Here is a 21,925-nt window from a genome sequence, read left to right as displayed (position 1 = left end):
CATAGATTTCATTTAATCCTTTGGTTACCTTATTTCCCTTCCCTTCCTTCTCTTCCTTTCCCCTCTTCTTTTTTTATTTATTATTATTATTTTATCTCACATAATCAAGCTCATCTTCTAAGTTTATTCTCTGTTCCTTTAATTTTATAACCTGTTGACTATCTCCACGATCCGAAATACCCATCTCAGATAACCTTATTGGTCCTGCCAAGACAATAATTCAGCTGCCATCCCTGACCAAGGAGTTCCTATGTGATAGTCCATGGGCACACAGTGATACATGAAAACCAGCTTTGTTCTCTGTTTATCTCCAGAAACAGAGAGATTTTCATCGTCAGGCTAAAACTTCATAGTTACAGACATCCACATGTGCTGCTGGTCTCTGCTGGGAACAGAGGGAGCACAGAGAAAGGCTTTTCACCTGCTCCCCAGTGATGGGGTGGCACCACCATGGCCTGTCATGGTCTGTGATTTCTGTCATTTCTGGGAGACGACAACATCCTCCTGATCTGGTTGGTGATGCTTTGGAGCGAGGCTGAACAAGCATACGGTACTTGAGGAGTTAATAAAAACTGCTGGATTAAAATCATTACATTGCCACTGAAAAACCCCACTGTTAGCCACGGGGAAGCACCTCATCTGCAGCTCCCTTACAATAAAATGAAGGGCAATTTCATCCAGTCACCTGCTGCTGACCTATTTAAGGTACCTGGAGGCAGGGCAGAGGCAGTCGCTGCTGTCTCAGCTGTTTGTCCCTCAGCGAGCAGCCTGGGTCCAGCTGCAGGTGGGGGGATCTTATCAATGTGTATAAATACCTGAGGGGTGGAAGACAGAGGGATTTGGCCAGCCTCTTTTCAGTGGGCTGTGGGGACAGGACAAGGGGCCATGGCCACAAAATGGAGCCCAGGCAGTTCCGCCCCAACATACGAAATAATTTCTTCACAGTGAGGGTGACGAAGCACTGGGACAGGCTGCCCAGGGAGGCTGTGGGGTCTCCTTCTCTGGAGAAAATCAAGGCCCATCTGGACACCTACCTGGGCAACCTGCTCTAGGGAACTGCTTTGGTAGGGGGGCTGGACCCGATGATCCCTGGAGGTCCCTTCCAACCCCTACGGTTCTGTGATTCTGTGATTCCTGAGGGCCTGTCCCCAAACCCCCACTCTTTTTCAGGTTGGGAAGTGGTAAGGAGAAGTGCCTGTGCTGCCTCCCCAGCATGAAATGAGTCCCGCCCTTGAAATTAGTTTTCCTGTTGTTTCTTGCAAGGAAGATTAGAACTTTTCGATTTTTACAGGGCCTCCAGAATTCCCATAACTTCACTTGACTACATTAAAAAAAAAAAAAGTCACGATGTTAACAAATGCACTGCAAGGCCAGGCCAGGCTATGTCTCTTTAATATACTTGTAAATGCATGTATTTCTGTCTGCCTTACCTGGGAGGGGAAATCATTTCTAAGGAACGTTGCTAGATATAAGAGGTGGATTACTAGAGCTGTGTCCTTCATTTAGGAATAACAGCCATTAAACTCCTTGTTGCCATGGGGCTGCAATTTCCAGAGGTGATACCCATTATCAGAGAACTGGCTGCTGGCAAGCAGTTAATGAGAGAGCTTTGAAATGGCTCAGTAAAAATCCATCATCCCTGCAGATTTCTGGGACGTGTATGAAAGAGGAAAGGGAGCCAAAACTGGATCCAGCTGTGAACTGCACAGACATGGTTGCTTTCACAGGCTGAGGGAAGCCCCTGTAAGGTTGCAGAGCTTTAGGGGCTATGCTGGCCTGTGGCAGGTCAGGGCCCTCCACCCTGAGCCCAGAGCTCTTCCCTGTGACCAGGGCAACCTCAGCAGCCTGCACAGACAAGGAAATACAAAAGTGTCTTTAAGCATTCAGAGAGCATTCGAGAGCTAGGGCATGGGCATGAAGGAGCTTTTTGCATCACAGAGATGTTCTTCTACTTGTGCTGGGTTTTGGTCTCTTCACCATGTCTTCCCAGCCTTGTCTTCCGAACTTGTGGTTGTGTGAAATTATTCCTGATGAAGAAAGAAGAAAGAAAGAAAGAAAGAAAGAAAGAAAGAAAGAAAGAAAGAAAGAAAGAAAGAAAGAAAGAAAGAAAGAAAGAAAGAAAGAAAGAAAGAAAGAAAGAAAGAAAGAAAGAAAGAAAGAAAGAAAGAAAGAAAGAAAGAAAGAAAGAAAGAAAGAAAGAAAGAAAGAAAGAAAGAAAGAAAGAAAAGAAGGAAGGAAGGAAGGAAGGAAGGAAGGAAGGAAGGAAGGAAGGAAGGAAGGAAGGAAGGAAGGAAGGAAGGAAGGAAGGAAGGAAGGAAGGAAGGAAGGAAGGAAGGAAGGAAGGAAGGAAGGAAGGAAGGAAGGAAGGAAGGAAGGAAGGAAGGAAGGAAGAGAGATCAAAGAAATAAACAAACAAAACAACAAACAACAGAAACACACTCAGGAGCTATAGCAATAGAAATATGCTTGCTGGACACCCCAAAGATCCAACATTATTCAAAATACTCAATAGGTGTTGTAATTAGCCTGAAGGAGAAGGGGAGGGGGAAGAAGGAGGGGAAGCTGTCATTCTTTGTCTCCTCCACAGACTGACTCTCGGAGGACAATAGTTACAAAGCATGATTTTTAATAGTTTTCAAGAGATTATTCCAGAAATACATGAATGAGGGCAATGCTGAAGCGCAAATTCCAGATTAGGCTCAGAGCCACTGCTTTTATCACTGCTTTCATAAGCAAGTGTTACATAGTACAACAAATTGACAAAACCCAAAGCAACCTTCAACCAGCCCTCAGAGATTATAAAGAGCAAAACAGGGAGCATATACAGAAAGATATGTGTTAAATTAAACAACCTGGAGAGCAAATAAGTCAACATTGTGACCAGCAACTATAAAACAAATACAATGATTATAACAAATCATAAACAAATTTATTAGGACAGAAAAGAAAGGTGAATAATAACAGTAATGGTAATAGTACTACTAATAATAATGTGTACAAACAAGTGATGCACAATGCAATTGCATCACCCGGTGAACGATGCCCAGCCCATCCCCAAGCAGCCAGTCCCCCCACCCTGGCCAGTATCCCATATTAATTGCTCAGCACAACACCATGTGGTATGGAATACCCCCTTTGGCTAGTTTGGGTCAGCTGCCCTGGGTCTGTCCCCTCCAGCTCCTGCTGCACCCCCTGCCTGCCTGCTCGAAGTGCCTGTGTCTGCACCGTGCAGGTCTCTGCTTTGCAGCAGTGCTTTGCTGGCTGCAAATGAGCCAGAAAAAGAATGGGATGCAGCCAGCCTGCCTGCCTAGGTGGTCCGTGCCATGTGAAGATCTTTACTGGAGACTGGAGAGAACTAAAAAGCCTTTGGACAGCTCTCTGGTAGTCATTCCCTACCTGTCTGGGCTCCTGGGTGCTTCCAGGTCAAAGCTAGTTATGGACTGACCTGGGGCTGTGTCACTTTGCTGTAGCTGGCATTATGAAAGACAAAATCTTTTATGTGCAGTCACTTACGTGCAGTATAAATCTGAGAGACAGAAGGGAGGAAAAGCGCTCTTTCCCATTCTAGTTGCTGTTCTCTGGATCTGAGAGACTGCTCTGAAAAGACAGCAAACAGAAAGGATCCAGCAATACTGCAGAGGGTGAGACTGATGAGAAGAGGATGGGGTAAATGAGCAAGCAGGTTTCTGAGGTGGCAGAAAAAACATCATCTAGGAAATTTGAGGTACTGCATACAATCTGTCACAGCCCAGAGGTCCAGTGAGTAGCTGGACTGAGAGCAAACCTGAAAGAAAACTTTCAGCAAGGACAGAGTGGGCACGAACTCTTCTTACTTCCCTTCTGCCTCCTTTTTAGAGGTTTATTGAAGATGGAATCCTTCTCTGAGTCAGTGGTAGGCCATTCAGTTGTAAGTAAAGTAGTGATTAATAAACCTGAAAGAGAAATTTAGGAAACACTTCCAAGTCAAGAAACACATACCCTGCTATGGGTATGCAGGCCTGTTTTTGTGCTGGGGAGAACCACAGAGCAAATGGATTTCTGAGTGAAGGTCAAGAAATATGGAGATAATGAGTGAATTACTACAGATCACAATGAGATGGAGATTGTAAAACTATGTTTTTATGAACTCTACAAAAAAGGAGGGAAATGGAGAAAGAATGGGATGACAACACGTAACATGTAAAGAGCATGAGTTACCTACCTGTACCTGTTCAGAAAAACTTGGGAAAAAATCTGGGGCACAGGCACAGAGCTGAATAGGCTCCACTTGAGTATTTTGAGCACCATCAGAGGCTGGACCACCATCAGAGATACTGAAATAAAGTGATGGTATTGAAGAGAATATCCTTATCTATGGACATCTGAAGAAAACAACAGGATGACAAGATCCGTGAGGTTATTCCTGACATAGATTTGGTACATAAATGAAAGCATGATCATTCCCTCCTCTTCACAGAGCATTTGTCATGTACTTTTACAAAATAATAGCAGTGCATTATGAATATTTACAGCTTACAGTGGGTAACCCCTCCTGCTTTTGCAGCCCCCTTATTTCCACTCTGCTGTGTTGTTTGAGCCATGAAATCACCAGTAATACTCCCTTTTGGCTGCATCCCTGGACAGATGCTGCATTGCTTGAGGAGGCATGGCCAATAAATAATCTGTGTTCAGGGAGGCTGATTGTTGGGATTAGTGCTTCAGATGCTCTTAACATCTGGAACTCCAAACTCATCATCATTGGAACCCGGAGGACAGCAGCAAGGTTGGTAAGAGCTCTCACATAGGGGGTTTTGCCTATTGAATTGCTGCTGACAGGTAGCAAGGCAAGAGGGGGCTTGTTGGGGGGCAAGTGACAGCCACGCTAGACTTCCAAATCTGTGATACAGTTTCTTGTCTGTATTTGTGATTCCCAAGGCTTAGCAGGGGCTTCAGGTCTTCAGGAACTGGCTATGTAAGAGGAAGCATGGCTGAGAAGGTGGAGAGAGCACTGAAAGTTTCAGTCGTAAAGGTCTCAAAGCTCCAATTCATTGTGTCTGGGAGGTGGGATGAGGATGGTTTTGCTACTGACAAGTCACAGAACTTGAGTACAGCCCTTGCACTGAATTCAAGATGCTGCCAAACAAGAGATAGAGAGAAGGCATTACTGTGGACTGGTCTTTGGTTTACATCCCTGTCCAAAACCAGTCCCTCCCTGTTAGCAGAAGAGCTTTCCTTGACTGGGCTTTCCTTAATGGGGCTTTCCTCCGGGTTCCAACTCTTTTTTTTTAAAAAAAAAAAAAAAAAAAAAAAAAACCTGCACTAACCTTTCTTTTCCCTTCATCACAGGGTTTTATGAGTCTTTTGTTTGTGGAGACAGGCAGCACAGAGGATGAGAAGAGAATTCTCAACAGCCATGGATGGGTTACAGCTGCGGGTAAGGCTTACCTCATGCAAATCACAACATTCCGCTTTTCTTCAGAGTCTCCAGCAGCTAACGGGAAGGAAAACACCAGCCACATCTATATCTAGTAAGCCTGTTAGCTGGGAATGACTCTCTTGTTTATCACTGCAGGGAAACTATAGGAGACTGTTCAGCATTAAGTCCAGAGAGTACCTGAGCTCCTTGCTTAAGCTTCTCTTCCTCCCTTGCCTGCAAACAGCTCAGCCTGCCCCCTCCCAAGGACTGCTGGCTGGAGCAACTCAGGGGCTGTCCATCTCATGAGTTAATCGCTTCCTGTTCTGATGCCAGAAGGAGATGAAGCTGTTATAAATAGATTGTGAAGCCCTCATGGTTTCAGCTGTGACTCACACACATGGCAGAGAAGCATTAGAGAGAATTAACATTCAATCTCTCAGGCACTTTCCTGAGAGCAAATTCCATTCTGTCCCTGTTGCTTAATCTCCTTGCCCAGAGGAGATCAGCAGCACTTTCTGGAGGGTCTGAATGGGTCAGATGGACAGGTAAACCTGGAGCAGAAACATCATGGAGCAAAGGCTACTTCAACTGGAGTAACTGAGCAGTGCCTGTCTGACAAGCAGCTGCATTTAGGAGCATGGCAAGGAGCTCTGCTTCACCTTTGCTGGGGCTGAGATCAGACAGTCTGGATTTGTTATGGCACACACACACTGAGATGCCTGACCACATCCTCTGGGACTGAGACAGCTTCGGCTGATGGTATGTGCTGGGGCTAGATGAGCATGGGGAGAGGGCAGTTACTGTACAGCTGAGTCTGTGTGCAACTCCCATTCCTTCCCCTCCATCATAAGTTTTCAAAGCTCAGGGGAAAAAAATGGAGCATGCACCTAACTTAACTTTGAGAAGCTGGGTGATCTTGTTTCCATATGTTTTTGAATTCATTTTCATGTGTCTAAGTGCTTGGTACCCTCACTCGCCCTGCCTTGTTGTATTTATGTGATTAGCAATGCAGATCATTGAGCAATGTATGTGAGATGGAAAAAAAAAAAAGTAAAAGAGAGGTGAGATCACACAGATCTTGGGGTGGGAAATGTGAAGAGTCTGTTTGCAGGTATCTATCCACCTTTTTGTCTGCCTGTCTTACAGGTACAGGGAAAAAGCAGTAAGAGTATTTTTTCCTGAAAGATGGCTGGGAGAGTAGTTTTTCCTCTCAGGATGATGAATATTCCTCACATCTAGAGTTGCACTTTGTGTGTTTAGTGTCCAGTGGACAGAAGAGATATCCATGCCTGTAATTTCATAGTACTGCCATGGTTTCATGGCATTTCATCCACAAGGAAATAAAAAATAAAAAAATAAAAAATAAAATAGTTTAGACTAATGGATGAGAGTTCAATGTCAGTATTTCTGGGTCCTCAGTTAGTGGTCTGGGGAGCCTGGCATTTGTGAGATGACGTATGTATCAGAAAATCTTTTCCTTTCATGCTCTTAGACCCAGAAATCAGGATTTCTCAGTAAAGCAGGGAAAAAGGCAGAAAAAAATCATCTGAGAAACTGCAGATTGGTGGTGAAATCACCTTATTTTGATGGAGATAGATTCAAGGAAATCACCCCATGACTACTCCAGGGGAAAGAGGGTTTTATCCAACTCCTCACTGCAGGAAAGTAGCATCTCATTGCAGCTCTAGGAAACATACTCCAGCATAAACTGAAGCCTGTCAGTGTGAGGATGGTAAAAGAGGTATTATACAGGCTTCTCCTCAGTGCCTGATAAGGCACTCTATGAATTGTAGAACAGTTTGGGTTGGACAGGACCTAGTTCCAACCGTTTTAGATTGTTTATATCTAAATGAAGCTCTTTATGGTGTCCAAACAGATTCCTCTATCTAGAGACACACATGTATGTGACTTAGTCTGATATCTAGAATATGGACTGCATGTGTGCTGTGTCAGGATAAGGCTTGAGTGGGTCTTTCTGCTGAGTGGGTTCTGCAGGAACCTGTATAGTCTTAAGGCATCCTTGAAGTCCTAATGATATTGTGGAAGAACCTGGAGTATGTTGCACCTTCAAAATGTATGTGACAATGCCTGAATTGACTAAGGGGCTTCGGAAGTAACTGCGGCATCTTTCTGTTCTCATACAGAAAGTATGCCACATTTGCAACCCAAAACTGCAACCCAGAGTTTCATCAGGGTCTAGATCCCCCAGAAGGATCCTTACAGAGCCACAAAGCCATGTGCTAGTGGCTCTACAGCTTACCTTACTGTAAGTGATAAGGCTCAGTTGACTGCAGAAACTCTTGCATGAAATACCCTATAATTCACCAAAAAAAAAAAAAAAAAAGAGTATTGGATGTAAATGGCAGGCCATTTGTTATATAACATTAATCACCAAGCTTTCAAACGCAACCTATTGATGTCTCACAGTAAGTGAAAGAGCAGAGCTCATGCTTAAGGACCTAATCACTTGTCATCTGTTCATTGTTTTGTTTTACTTTAACATTTATATGGTGGTCTCCCCAACCTTGATGGTCTCCAGCATTGTGAGATCTACATCAACCTAAAATATTAGCCAGTTTTCCAAAACATGACATTTGAAAATGTCAAGATTATGGAATATACATAATATAATGGGAATTACACATGCAAAAAAGAAAATGAAAAAGTTCTATCATTCATGGTACATGGTGAAATGTATATCATTATTTTATAAAAGCTGTATCAGGCTGGTGGCTGCCAAGAACAGATGCTGGACTCTGCAAAAAGAGGGATGGGGTGGAATAGATAACCAGGAATAAGTCATGGTGGTTGAGAAGGTATGAAATGAGAGCTATAAAAAATACTGCCAGTCTGGGCTGATGAAATTCACCTGCAGGAATGAAAAAAAGCAATCTATCAGCTGGTGTGTGGGTGTTGTTCTTCTGAGAGAATCAGTAAGGTCAAAAAGGTGAGGAGAGTAATGTCTTGAAAAACTCAGTGAAAGACAAGATGTCACCTCTGGTTCTAATTATAAATTACAATAATTACAACGTGGTCTAGAATGCCAAGCTAGGTGTCACAGGAGTACTGGGATTAGTCCATGTCCCTGCAGTAGTGTTATTGTTTGATGTAGTGTGCCTTTCACCTCACTGGCATACATGAGAGACCATTTTCCTGTCTCTTTTACTCTGAGATATCTTTTCTCCTTACAGCAGGAATCCAGCAGCCGGGGCCTCCTCAAGTTCATTGTTATGGAAGTGAAATGGATTCATGTGTTGGCCATCTTCTTCTTTCTGCTGTCTGTAGCTATGACAGGCTGCTTCCTGTGGCAGTACAGCCTCCCCAAACTGGATCCCAGTGAGTAAACAGCTTTAAGCCTGACCAGTAAAGGCCTTTTTCACTGTGGATATTTTTTCCCAAAGACCTGACAGCACCCAGATTAACACATGCTAATTGGTGCAAGAACAGAAAATTGGGTTGATGGGATGGCATTTAACTCTTCTGGTGTCCAGAGGAGCTCATGATCACAAGAAAATATAGCTCATGGATGGATTTGCCAATACTTCTGACTTCAACATAGATTAACTGATATACCAAGGAAAAAGACATTTTATTTCACATGCCTTCCCTCCTGTTGTTTTTTTGTTTGTTTTTTTTGTTTGTTTTTGCATCTTAATGTAAACATCACTCCAATTTAGAATGGATTCTGTTTCACACCCTACCATGTAGTTCATCTGATGGATTTGCTTCCTACTCTATTTCTCTAATCTTAGATCTTTGAACTGGCTCGAGTCCCAGGGTCGTACTACATACTTCATACTCCACTGAATCAAAAGATCTTTGCTTGCCCCCCCAAATTTAAGATATGTCTCTAGCCCATGCAGGATACAGTTAATTCAGAAGACAGCAAATACACTAGTTGATATAAATGTATTCTATTAACCATTGAAATTGTATTCAATTTTGGGTGGCACTTAAAATTCACTTCTACATCCAATTTCTGAGGTTAAAATATGCATGGGACAACACTGTCTTCCTTAACCAAACACAGACCCACCTCTAGACAGTGACATGGCACTTTTACTGCTTCTAAATCCAGTAACAAATAGTTTCCACGGTCTTCTGTAGACCCAGCCTCTTAGTCATCCAGGTTGCAGAGTCAGTTGCAGTCTTCTGCAGATCCTGTTTGTTCCATGTGCTATATCACATTGGAATGAGCAATAACAGAGCACAATGATCTCTTCACATCCTGTAGTATCCAAGATAGAAACAATTCCAGATTCTCTTTTTCTGTGCAGAAGTGTTTTTCAGCTTTGGACAATGCAGTCAATAAAGCTAGTGCTGACTGTTGGATGAGGTTAGAGATTCTCGATGACTCTATGATTTTCGGTATGTCTATTCAAGTCACGTATACTATCTGTGAACTGTTTTCCAGACCCATCTGTGATGGAAGTACGATCAGAAGCTGTGCAGATGTGCCCCCGCTATCCAGAACCAGTACCACTGGACCACCCAGTCCCCATTCTGAAGGATGCATTGGAGAAGGTCTGTGAGGAGAAGGGAACTGGGGGAGAAATAATTCATGACTACTGTTCTGAAGGGTATATAGGAGCCAATACACATTTTGCCTCAGAGCATCACTGAGGAAGGAGGTAGGGGACAGAGAAAAAGCATATCACATGAATCTACAAATGGGTATGTAAAACTCCTTCAGTGACCATACAGAACAGGTCCATAGGCAGATAACTTATCCAAATAATAAGCTATGATGAATTTATGTTATTGCTTGCCCATCAGAAGTTCTGGTGAGCATACATCAGCAGAAATGACAGCTGCGCTTGTTCTTGGCATCTTGTCACTGCATCATTCATGTCATGAAAGCAGTTGACTCATGTAACTAGTGCCTATTAGCCAGTGACCATCACTTCCTGATTTTATTGCTTTACTGGCTTTCTTGCATGCCACCATTTAAAAAACAAAAAGCTCTTGTAGCTAACTTCAAAAAAGAAGTGGAGGAAAAGGGAAAGGGGAAGGGGAAGGGGGTTGGGAAGGGGAAGGAAACCTGCATTTGAATGAAGGAGAGACCTGTTTTTTCTCAGTATGATATGCTTTCTCTAACATCGTAATGCTGTTTGAAATTCTAGTAGGCTCTATTTGAAATGAGGAAATCATGTAGCGTTGCCTTCACTGTATGAAGTGTAAGGACAACCAGGCTTTGACAGGACATGCCTGATTTTGTAGACCCTGATCATATGATATAGTCTTCCATTTGTCTCCTTTTCCAGGCTGCAGAGTCCTAGCATAATTAGTTATAATGAGGAAGCTGTCCCACAGCTGTGATTGCTGTTTTCATTCTTCTTTGAGTACTTTCCAGTTCTAGCATACTCTTGTGGAGATGCAGGAAATCGGAATCCTAGACAGTATTCAAGGTGCAATTGGATCAGGGATTTATACAATGACAAAGTACTGTTTTCTGTTTTACTTTTTGTTGCATTTCTAATAAGAGCGAATATTTGCTTTATCTCTTTTTCTGTCACAGAGCACTGAGAAAATGTTTTCATAGGAACATCCATCATAGACCCAAGGTCTTGTTCCCAAGTGCTAACAATCAGCTCATTGCCCATCTCTGTGTATGCGTGGTTAGGGTTGTTTTCCTACATGCACATCACTTTGTCTACACTGAATTTCAATTGCTATCACTTCACATTCAATTTTATTAAGTCTCTATTGTTGTCTCTGATGTTATTATAGAATGGTATTTTATTACTCAATTAGAACTAAGTCAGAGAGGTTGTAGGGCACCGAGTGACCAAGAGTCACCAAACCTCCCTTCTATATCCTCCTCAGAAATAAGGTATCCAAACACCTCCTAACTTCTTTGAAACAGACTAGTGAAACTATTTCTATTTTGTAAATTAAATAAAGCACAGAGAATCTGATTACTAAATATATAGGAAGACATAGATATTGAAAGGGGCTTAGACACCATCGCCTAAAGATTGTCTTCAGATCATCTCAGGCTCTGCCTGAGCATCAGGCATGCTTTTCGAGCAGAAGGTTGCTCAGGCAGGGCAAACAGGATGGGCAGAGTAGCCCTTCCCTCTCAGGAGACCATCACACCTGATGTCTGCCTTGCAGACAACAAATCCAGCCATGGTGTCCACCAGGCAGAAAGCTCGTGCCAAAAAGACTGGAAACCCAGACTGAATGCCTCCCCAGAATTGCAGCTGTTCAGGTCTCTGGCTCCAGGGAGTGCCTAAGCCTGTTGCTACCAATTTCAAACCTCAATCATTCTGTGATTCTGTGATTCTGTTGTGCCAGGGGAGGTTTAAGTTGGAAATTAGGAGAAATTTCTTCTCAGAAAGAGTGGTCAGGCATTGGAACGGGTTGCCGAAGGAGGTGGTGGAGTCACTATCCCTGGGGGTGTTTAAGGAAAGGTTGAATGTGTTGTGTAGGGACGTGGTTTAGTAGGCAATATTGGTGGTAGGCAGATGGCTGGAACAGATGATCTTGGAGGTCTTTTCCAAACTTAATGATTCTGTGACAGCTTTGAGAAAGTCATAAAAGAGTAATGCATTCTCTTTGTAGGAGGTGGGGGGAGCACAGTGGATGATTAAGTCTATATAACCCTGGAACAATAGGAAGCAAAAAGCAATCACAGCCTTCTGTGTCAGCACTGTTCCTCTGAGTGCAGTTTAAACAAGACTTTTAGCTCTAGCATGTTTGATGGCATGTAAAATATCATGGGATATTTGAAAGGTCTGGATCTGTTTCTGATACATATTTGAACCTATATATTAGTGTAAATAACAGGTGCACCATAAAATTTAAGAAGAAAGAAATTGCAATTTTTAGAGTTTCAGTGTTTTTTTAAATCATATAAACATCATAGATATTATCAGAATGAGCACCATATTCCTCTAAACAGTGGATGTGTACACTTGAAGAAAGAAACTGCATAATTCAGCATAAGCAATTCAAAGGAGCAGGACAGATAAAATATGTTCTTTTGGCAAAACACATTTGAAAAATCACCAGGCTGTGTATACTCTCAGTTGCTTGACAGTAAGTAGGGCTGATTTTCTGCATCTAGTTCTGCCTGTTACAGAGCATATGCATTATAAGACTCTTCACTTGGATATTTGTCATTTCCTATCATTTTCCAGGTAGATATGATGCTGCGGCAAAAGATTCATAGCTCTGGTCTCCCTGCCATGTCAGCCATTGTTATCTACAATGACACTGTACTGTGGACAGGCAACTTTGGGAAGAAGAATGGCTCAGATCCTTCCTCAGTGGTGCCGAACGAGTATACTATTTACAGGTGAGACCTGTTTCTACTGTGTTATATATGAAACATATGGGTTGCATGCTGTCAAATGTTATCCTCAAAGTGAACAATTTTGAGAAGTTTTAGTAGCTGTGATTAACAGATACACACACACTCCCCGTATCACGATACAATCCCTGCATAGAGGACCTTGTGCTATTTCTTCCAGAAGACCTTTTCCAAACTTGACTGTTCTGTCACGAGTGGTTTTCCCCAGGGGTCACTGTTGGGGCCCATCCTTTTCAATATCTTTATTGATGACTTGGATGGAGGAATTGAGCACGCCCTCAGTGAGTTTGCAGATGACAGCAAGCTGGGGGGACATGTTGATCTGCCGGAGGGTGGGAAGGCCCTGCACAGGGACCTGAGCAAGTTGGGTTGATGGGCAGAGGATGAGGTTCATCATGGCTAAGTGAACTGCACTTTGGCCACAACAACCCCATGCAGCACTACATGCTTGGGGCAGAGTGGCTCAAAAGCTGTGCAGAGGAAAGTTCTGTAATCCAATGCACTATTGGGGTTGCATTTAATCATGTAAACATCATAGATACTACAAGACTGTGCACCATGTCTTCTACACAGTGGACATGTAGACTGAACAAAAAAAAAAAAAAAAACACATAATTCAGCATAACCAATTCAAATGAAGAGTGCAGTTAAAATGTGTTCTTTTGCCAAAACATATTCAAAAAAAACTCCACCCTGTGCAGACTATTCCAGAATGCTGAATAGCAGACCATGAAGGCCAGAGTTAAGGATATTAACCTAACCTACTTTCCAGTATGTTAGCCATTCTGTTCTGAATAGAGGTATTGGCATGTAAGTCTACAGGTAGTGGGTCAGTTTGGTACTGAGTACTGCTCGTACTGAGCATCTGTTGTTTTGTTTCATGGGTTTCTCAATACTTTTATGTTTGTTTCTTGACAGAATTGCCAGTGTATCCAAGATCTTTCCAACCATTATGTTGTACAAGATGTGGGAAGAAGGGAAAGTCACATCTCTGGATGACCCTTTGGAACGTTATGTCCAGAACTTTGCCATTAAAAATCCTCTGGGAAGGTTCAAGGAATCAGAACAGAGATATACAGCAGATGGGCTGATTTTTTTGGAAAAAGGCTCAACACCACTTAAGCCATCTCCTGTTACCTTGCGTAGAATGGCCAGCCAGCTCTCAGGTGAGGCATCCCTACTTGCTCTCTGCAGACCACTGTGCCACTTGAAAGAGACCACAGAGACAACAGATCATGGGTCAGGGATTAAAAAGACAGCTCTTTAGGCTATTTATCAGTGTGGCATCTGCACTTCTCAGAGGTCAGGAAAGACCCTTGGAATCAAGCCATCAGGAGCTTCATGAAGTGATTATTGGAACTGCTCCAGGCCACCTGTTCAGAAAGGGGCCAAGCTGCTTTGTGGGCAGGGGAAATTTTTTTCCCATACAAGATGAATATATATTTATTTCAATGCTGTAGCCTGACCTGAAATCAGTCTCAAATTGCATAACAGTTTTTGTACTCCAGCCCGGAGTGCTCCTATTTTTCTGAGATGTAGAGTTGAGGGTCAAAGTGGCACCAAACATTTCTGCTTTGATCAGATAGACCTAGATTGCTGAGCTAAATTTAGTTGTCAGTGTGCTTTCTGATCTGGGATTCCTGAGCTATTAATAGCTTTGTACTTGCTGGCAGGCGACTATTAATCTTCTGCTACTTTCAAACCTGGGAAAATCTAATGTTAAGGTGGAAAGATTTCACAGGACCCAGGAGATAAAGATCCTCTTGAAATAAAGCTTTTAATACTTGACTTGGGGATTCCAGAATATACTGGTCAAAGACACCATGCTGAGATCTCCTGCAGCAGTTTCATTGAACTCTGTAGAACTTGCATTATTGCAGATTGGAATAAATAACCTAAAATAGGACCTGTGATTAAAATAATCTGTAGGCAAATTGCAGTACCTCAATACAAAGCATCACCTGAAGCCAGCCAAATAAGGGTTCTCCAAGGACTAATGAGACCAAAGTCTGGAAATATATCTGTTTAAAAGACAGAAAACACAAAGTGGCCTGTAACAGTAGGAGACTGAAAGGAAGGTCTTTGCACAAGGCTGCCCAGCTCCTGGCCATGGTGGTGTTGCTCTAGCCGTCCTAATTATGTCTTGAGGAGCACCAACTCTGCCTGGTTCTATCTGGCTCTCAGGAGTGCTCAAAGCCAGTGTGGCTACTTCTTGCAGGAGTAGACTGTGCTGGGGCTGCAGCTCCCTGCCTTGCTGTAGTTCCCCGTCATCTGGTGTCTTGCATCTCAAGCTCACGCAATGGCTCTCCAGCAGAAGTGAGACCTGTCCTCCCAACAGTTCCTGGATATTGTGGTTTAACCCTAGCAGGCAGCTAAGCATCATGGAGCCGCTTGCTCACCCTCCCCATACATTCCCAGTGCTATCCCCAGCTGTATCACGGAAGAGAATTAGAAGGGCAAAAGAAAGCTGGAAATCTCTTGGGTTGGGAGGGGAAGGGACTGTTTTTATGTTGAATCCAAAACACAGCACCATACCAGCTACAATGAAGAAAATAAACTCTCTCCCAAACCAAACCAGAGCATTGGACCATAACCGGTGTCAAATTGTGGGATGTTTCTTCTCCATGGTACAGGTCTGCCCAGGAAGCTGCGGTCTACCACCCTGCTGTGGAAAGGCAATACACAAGATGCTCTGGCTCTCCTGAAAGATGATGTCTTGGTTGCTGATCCTGGAACCAGGTCAGATGTATTCACCTATGGGCTTTTGGTTTGGGTTCATGTTCCATACTGAAATTAATCTCACCTGTATACTCCATGTCCCATGGAAAAAGACAGTTATTCCTAGAAGAAGCTTCAGTTTACCCATCTACAAATACACTTGTCTTAGGTTGGAAAGGGTTACTTTTAGAGGTGCCAGGTTCTTTTTTGATTGAGTATAGAGCCTGAGTGAGAAGCCTAGATGGGGCAAATTAAATCAATATACTTAGGTCCAATGAGCCAAGTGTGAAAGGTACAGATTTTCACATGTGACCTGGCAAGTTAAACCAGTGAATTTAAACTATCATAGATTTTACTGAAGGTTATGTTATGTCTGTAGAAATTTGCACATCTCTTATAAATGCTACTAACAGTTGTTTACATTTTATGTAGTCTGTTAAAAGTCTGTTACCTGAACTGCAGTCAAACAACCAAACTTATGAAAAAGAGCTAATGGGCAGTGGATAAAGGAAAAGATTTAGACTAAAAAAATAAATAAATAAATAAATAAAGTCTGCAAAATGTTTAGTGATTCAAATTATATTCTGAAATATATGTGTTCTGAATTCAATTATATTCAGAAATAATTAACGTAGGGTTACTAAGGATTCTACATCACATGAAGCCTGTAAGCTTAGAAAACTCTTTCTGAAAACAAATTAGTAGTTTGGTCTTGGCAACGTTGTGTGAAGTTCTGTCCAATATCACGTAGGAGGTTAGAATACATGTACCTTTTAGGACCTGAGTACCAAATGGAAAAGTTATCTGCATTGGTATCTATATATCATGCTCACCATTAAGATATGTGATGACATCTACTCACAATATCTGAACCCCTTATTACTTCACGTATTGTTTATTTTAACTCTGTTTCACTGGATATACTCACATATCATTCTTCTGAAAGGAAATTTATAGTCATTGCTATGGAAAACTGAATTTTCCATCACACCAGGATGAGGACGATAACGAATTATTCTATAAGGTATTAAGTGATATCTCTAGATTATCTGACCTTGTCCATATGGGAGACCTCAACTTCCCAGATGTTAACTGGGAATACCACACAGCTGCTTAATTTGTTGCTTGTAAACAGAGAGGGTCTTGTGACTGCGGTGGCAATCAGTGGCCATCTTGATCATTCAGTGACCATGAAGTAATTGAATTTAAATCTTTGATGATACAAGGAAAACTGCCAGCAAAACATCAATCCTGATTTCGAGCTGCTCAAGGAAGTAGGTGTAAGGTCCCCTGGATATCTGCATTTGAAGGTACTGGGATCTATCAGTGCTGGTCACTTTTTAAGAGTCATCTGTTAAGAGAGCGGTAGCAGGTAATTCCAAAGTGTCAGAAGTCAAGCAAGTGGGGCAGAAGCCTGTCTTAGCTGAGCTTGCATCTTTTTCTAGAGCTTAGGTGCAAAAAGAAAGTCTATGGACACTGGAAACAAGGTCAGGCAACACAGGACTATGGAGATTCTGTTCACCTTGTATGGAGAAAATTAATGCAACCAAAGCTCAATTACAGTTGAAGATGGCTGGTACTGGGGGGGACAAAAAAGGGCTTTTTAAAATGTGTTAATAGCAAAAGGAGGACCAGAGAAAATGATGGATCGTTACTTGATGAGGATGGTCACCTCACAAATAAGAATATAAACAAGGCAGAGGCATTTAATGCCTTCTTTGCCTCTATCTTCAACACCGATGATGAGCTCTGGGCCCCCAGATGTGCTGAGTTGGAGGACTGTGACGGTGGAAAAGATAAATTCCCAGCCAATTCCAAACTCATGCAGAATTTGCTGCTCCAGATGGATGCATATGAGTCTATGGGGCCCAATGGGATTCATCCCAGGGTACTCAAAAAGCTGGTTGATGCCATCACGAGACCCCTCTGAATTATTTTTCAATGGCCTTGGAAGTCTGGAGAGGTCTCTGTCAACTGGAAGATTGCAAATGTCCCAGTTTTCAAGAAGGGTAAGAAATTGTTACACGTGATCTGCAGAGAGGACTTAAATGTGTAATAAAAGGGTTGCAGATGATACTAAATTTGGAGCTGCTGACTGCCTGGAGGGTGGAGAGGCCTTGCAGGGAGATCTTGACAAATTAGAGGGCTGGGCAGTCACCAACAGCATGACATTCAACAAGAGCAACTGATGGACTCTGCAGCTGGGACAGGACTACCCTGGGTATATATACTGACTAGGGGACAAGAGGCTGGAAAGCAGCCCTGCAGAAAAGTATCTGGGGGTTCTGGTCAACAGCAAATTGAATTGGTAGTCAGTAGTGTGCTCTGGCAGCCAAAAGGATCAACTATAGGGAAGGGATTGTCAATTGCTAAGGGGTTGTCCAGCTCTGCTTTGCATTGGTGCAGCCTCACCTTGAGTTCTGTGGAAGGACATAAAACTATTAGAGAGTGTCCAAAGGAGGGATACAAAGATGGTGATGGATTTAGAGGGCAAGAAGTATGAGAAATGGCTGAAGTCACTTGGTTTGTTAAACCCAGAGAACAGGAGACTTAGGGGAGGCCTCGTGGCGGCCTGCAGCTTCCTCGCAAAGTGTGGCAGAGGGGCAGGCACTCACCTCTTCTATCTAGAGACCAGCAATTAAACTGGAGGGAATGGCACCAAGCCTTCTGGAGTTCTAGAAGCATTTGGACAAAGCCCTCAAACGTATGGTTTGGTTTTAGGGTGGTCCTGTGTAGAGCCAGGAGATGGACTCAGTGATTCTTGTAGTTCCCTTCCAACTACTTATTCTATCATTCAGTGATAATATATTTTTCTGGGAATGTTGAACTTCAGCCCATTTTTGACATAAACTTTTAGTCCTACGTGTATTTATTCCTGAGGTAAAATATTTATGTACACATCATGCTTTTATTCATCTAGATGAGCTGGAAGTAGTTGAAGTGGCTCCAAATTTATGATCCAAATAGACCTTAATGAGGTGTATCTTCACCCCATTTAAAAAATATCAAATGTTAAAACCACAATCTCTGATTTATATATTTTTTATGAAACAAAATTGTCCATTCATGTCTTTAAACTTAAGTGTAAAGTCTTAATGTCCTTTGTGCATATTATTGACTCAAGCACTTAGATGTCTTTAATCACTCACCTTTGCAGGATACTGCTTTAGAGATGTTTAAGTGCTTTTTAAGTGCTTTTCCTATCTTAAGATAGCTTAGGTCCTTCAGTGATTGCACCATGTTAAATCTCCTGAGGCTCACCTGAGATTTTGAGACCTTTAAGGTAAGCATGTCTAACTCTTGACTTTGCTCTTGGAGAGAATGAAGACATTCTTTATGTGAACAATTATTAGACGGTAAGTCAGGATATGCAGATATATAGGTTTTTGCTTAAAGGTTTGTTTGTTTGTGGGTTTTTTTTGGTGTTTTTGTTTTTGATTTTGATTTTTCCATCTCTGGCCTGCTTTCGAACCTTAGAAGTTAAATAGCTCAGCTGATGTTCATGTAAGAAATTTCTCCTTCCTGAATTAATCACAAATCAAGACATTAACACTTTTTCTCTGTCACTGCCTTCTCACTTCTTTCTCTTTCTCTAATAAAATCACAATCATTCCCCAAATGAAAGAGACCTAGCCATTGTTTTAACAAAGTCATACCTACACTGCATCACTGAGGTAAGGCTGATGCAGATATATTCCTTCCTTTTCAGATGCCACTACAGCAATTTGGCCTTCTCACTGCTGGCGCATGTACTAGCTGACCATGCAGCTGCGGGACAATACCAGCGCTGGATCTCAGAGAACATCCTAGACCGCTTGGGCATGGAGGACACTGGCTTCGACATCACACCACCGATCCGATCCCAAATGGCTGTGGGTTTCTATGGCAGCCAGCAGCCAGCCCCTCTCTATGACCTCGGCTGGTACAGGCCTTCTGGCCAGATGTACTCCACAGCTGCTGACCTTGCCAAGCTGGCAATGGTCTTTTTAGGCACCTATCACCGTCGTCTCTTAGAGCCTGACACAGTGAAGACAATGTTGACACCTCTGTTTAAGTGCTCCACTGAATACTTTGCTAACAAGACTGGCACACCCTGGGAGATCAATGAGCAACTGGGTTATGATGTCATTAGGAAGGATGGAGACCTTGATGGATATTCAGCTACCTTCTCACTTATCCCCAAACTCCGCCTGAGCTTCATTGTACTGATGGCAGGGCCCAGGCCTCAAGGTGAAGATATTGTAACTCGGACATATGAGTATCTGATTACTGCCATGGAGACTGCATTCAGAGAGGCAGAGAAAACCTTGTCTCCTCCTCCAAGTCCAGTCCCTTATGTTGGCTACTATACCTACTCCAACCTGACTTTCTATGAGATCAAAGTTGGACCTGGTGGGGTGCTGGTCATGCAGCAGTTTGGGCCTCACGTTGAAGAGCTGATCCCTGAGAAATACCGGACAATCAAGCTCCATCACCTGGAAGATCGTGTCTTCCAAGTTGTTTTTGACAAGGAGTTCCCTTGTGTTCTGCATCTTGGCTCTGCTTCCATCTCACTGGAGACCCAGAATGGGCAGCTCTTTAATTTTTATCCATTTGATCGCAAGGGTTTGTCTCCTGGGTTTGATGCACCGGGCCTGAACACATACAATGTATTGCGTGTACTTCGTAAACCTGTATTCTATAGCTAAATGTCCCTTCTCCTTTTCTGACCATTCCTGGGAGATGGCTCAAAATCTGCATCTTACCAGACTCTCCTGTCCATGTGGCTTTATGGATGCCGCTTGAAAGGGAAAGATGCTGGCAAATGACTCCCTTGTCCAACAAATATGTCATGTATCACTTCTAAAATAACTGCAATGGTTTGCCACCCCTGGCACTGCATGACAGGCTGGCTAGCAATGGAGGATGCCTACAGAAACAATAAGTGGGAATGTGCTGGATGGATGGTGTTTGTGTGTCATAAAAAAAAACTCAAGCACTTAGGTCTTCACACATTTACTGCCTGTATAATTACCATTGTGGTGATTGACTGGTACCATCAAAGGGCTGGGAATTTCCTGTGTTTCTCAGAAAACAACTCTTCTTCAGTCCAGTGGTCCTTTCAGGGCAGTTAATGAACCCAGCTCCCATGAACAAAATTCTTCATCTGGGTTTGGTGGAAAACGGCACCAGCATGATACCAGGCTCTGCTTGTGATGCCTGAGAAGTGGGGGTCTATTTCTTTCCCGGTTCACCTCAAAAAAACTGTGAAAGGGGCAAACAGCAATATGGTTATGTCTTGGCTCCATGGATTTCAGCAAAAGTTGGGGTCACACTAAGGATATTATAGCACTTAATTATAGAAGTTGAAGCACACTCCTGTGAGCTGGGTCATATGAATACATTCTAGTATATTCCAGCTGGAGTCAGGTTTGTTACTATCTCAGTACACAGGCAAGTGTCTGAGTGTGGCACTTAAATACAGGAGTGCATGGAAATCTTTATGAGTATTTTGTTGTGCCTCTCTCAGTTCCAGCTTCTGCCATCTCCCACCCACAAGCTCGTTAAATACATGATTATTTTTGCCTCATTTTGAGAAATCCAGTCTGCAGTCTGAGTGCTAAGATAAAAACTGCTACTGTCATGACATCACTCCTGACCTAAAATCTTCCTGACAAGACAGCCCTTTACAACATCCTTTGCTCCTAGCTGATGATACATTACAACTGACTTCACTTTGCTTCAGCAAGAGGGACGTATGACATGAAATCAAGCCACAACACATCACTATAAGCATGGCAAGAGGGCATAAATTTACAGGCAGCTTGAAAAGTCCTGGTTGTAAATCTGTAAGGTTTCGATCATTTGTATCATACATCAACAAATCCCTAATTCTTTCCTTCTGCTTAAACATCTGTCATCCGGCAAAATGACAGCTGGTGATAATTGGTATTTGCTATCATTAGGACTCTTCTGCCATCTCCTGGGCGAGATGTGTAAAAACCCTCAAGACATTTTTGCAAGAGGATGTATTAGCAAACCCAAAGTTACAGATGGAATTTTGAATACTCATTTCTGCTCTTTTGTAAAGAAAACAAATAAATGATAGCAAAGCCAATAGCCAAGAATCAAGCAAACTTGTACATAGATTTTATTCAAACAGTTTCTCAGACACTAAATAATTTGATTTATTAGTAGTCTTAGGGCACAAAGGAAAAATAATTAAAAAAAAAAAAAAAAGGTTATGCTATTAATGATTAAGCTAGGGTTATAGATATACTTCTCAGCCAAAAGTAATTTTCATCTACACATAAAGCCTTGTCCAAATAAGACAACAATTCATCAATATTAGTAAGAAAATTCAGTTGGAAATATTGAAAGTAATGTATTTTCCTCTTTAACCCTAACTTTGTAATGTCAGAATTCCCAGCACAATACATAATGCAAAAGTCTTCCCCTTCCTGTCTTTCCTGTCCCTTTGTGGGATCCTCTGATGAAATCTTTTTTGTTTTGCC

The 21,925-nt window shown here is 42.5% G+C and overlaps 1 protein-coding gene across 3 annotated transcripts; it reads left to right on the top strand.

Annotated features, from left to right (window-relative positions):
* The first annotated feature begins 5,323 nt into the window (after nucleotides 1-5,323).
* On the top strand, nucleotides 5,324-21,642 carry LACTBL1 (lactamase beta like 1). 3 transcript variants are annotated; one of them, XM_068658944.1, is made up of 7 exons: nucleotides 5,324-5,413; nucleotides 8,587-8,731; nucleotides 9,810-9,919; nucleotides 12,541-12,698; nucleotides 13,632-13,879; nucleotides 15,347-15,452; nucleotides 19,141-21,642. In XM_068658944.1, the coding sequence occupies exons 1-7, from the start codon at nucleotides 5,369-5,371 to the stop codon at nucleotides 20,117-20,119; spliced, it is 1,791 nt and encodes a 596-aa protein (XP_068515045.1). In that variant the 5' UTR covers nucleotides 5,324-5,368; the 3' UTR covers nucleotides 20,120-21,642. The 3 variants fall into 3 exon arrangements, with proteins under 3 accessions (XP_068515045.1, XP_068515047.1, XP_068515046.1); XM_068658946.1 differs by lacking the exon at nucleotides 5,324-5,413 and adding an exon at nucleotides 5,754-6,154 and having other exon boundaries at nucleotides 8,590-8,731; nucleotides 19,141-21,641; XM_068658945.1 differs by lacking the exon at nucleotides 5,324-5,413 and adding an exon at nucleotides 5,754-6,154 and having other exon boundaries at nucleotides 19,141-21,640.
* Nucleotides 21,643-21,925: the final 283 nt, after the last annotated feature.

This window comes from Anas acuta, chromosome 22 (assembly GCF_963932015.1).
Source record: "Anas acuta chromosome 22, bAnaAcu1.1, whole genome shotgun sequence".
Classification (NCBI taxonomy): Eukaryota; Metazoa; Chordata; class Aves; order Anseriformes; family Anatidae; genus Anas; species Anas acuta.
Note: the sequence above shows the minus strand (reverse complement) of the source record. Positions and strands in the feature narration are given on the sequence as shown.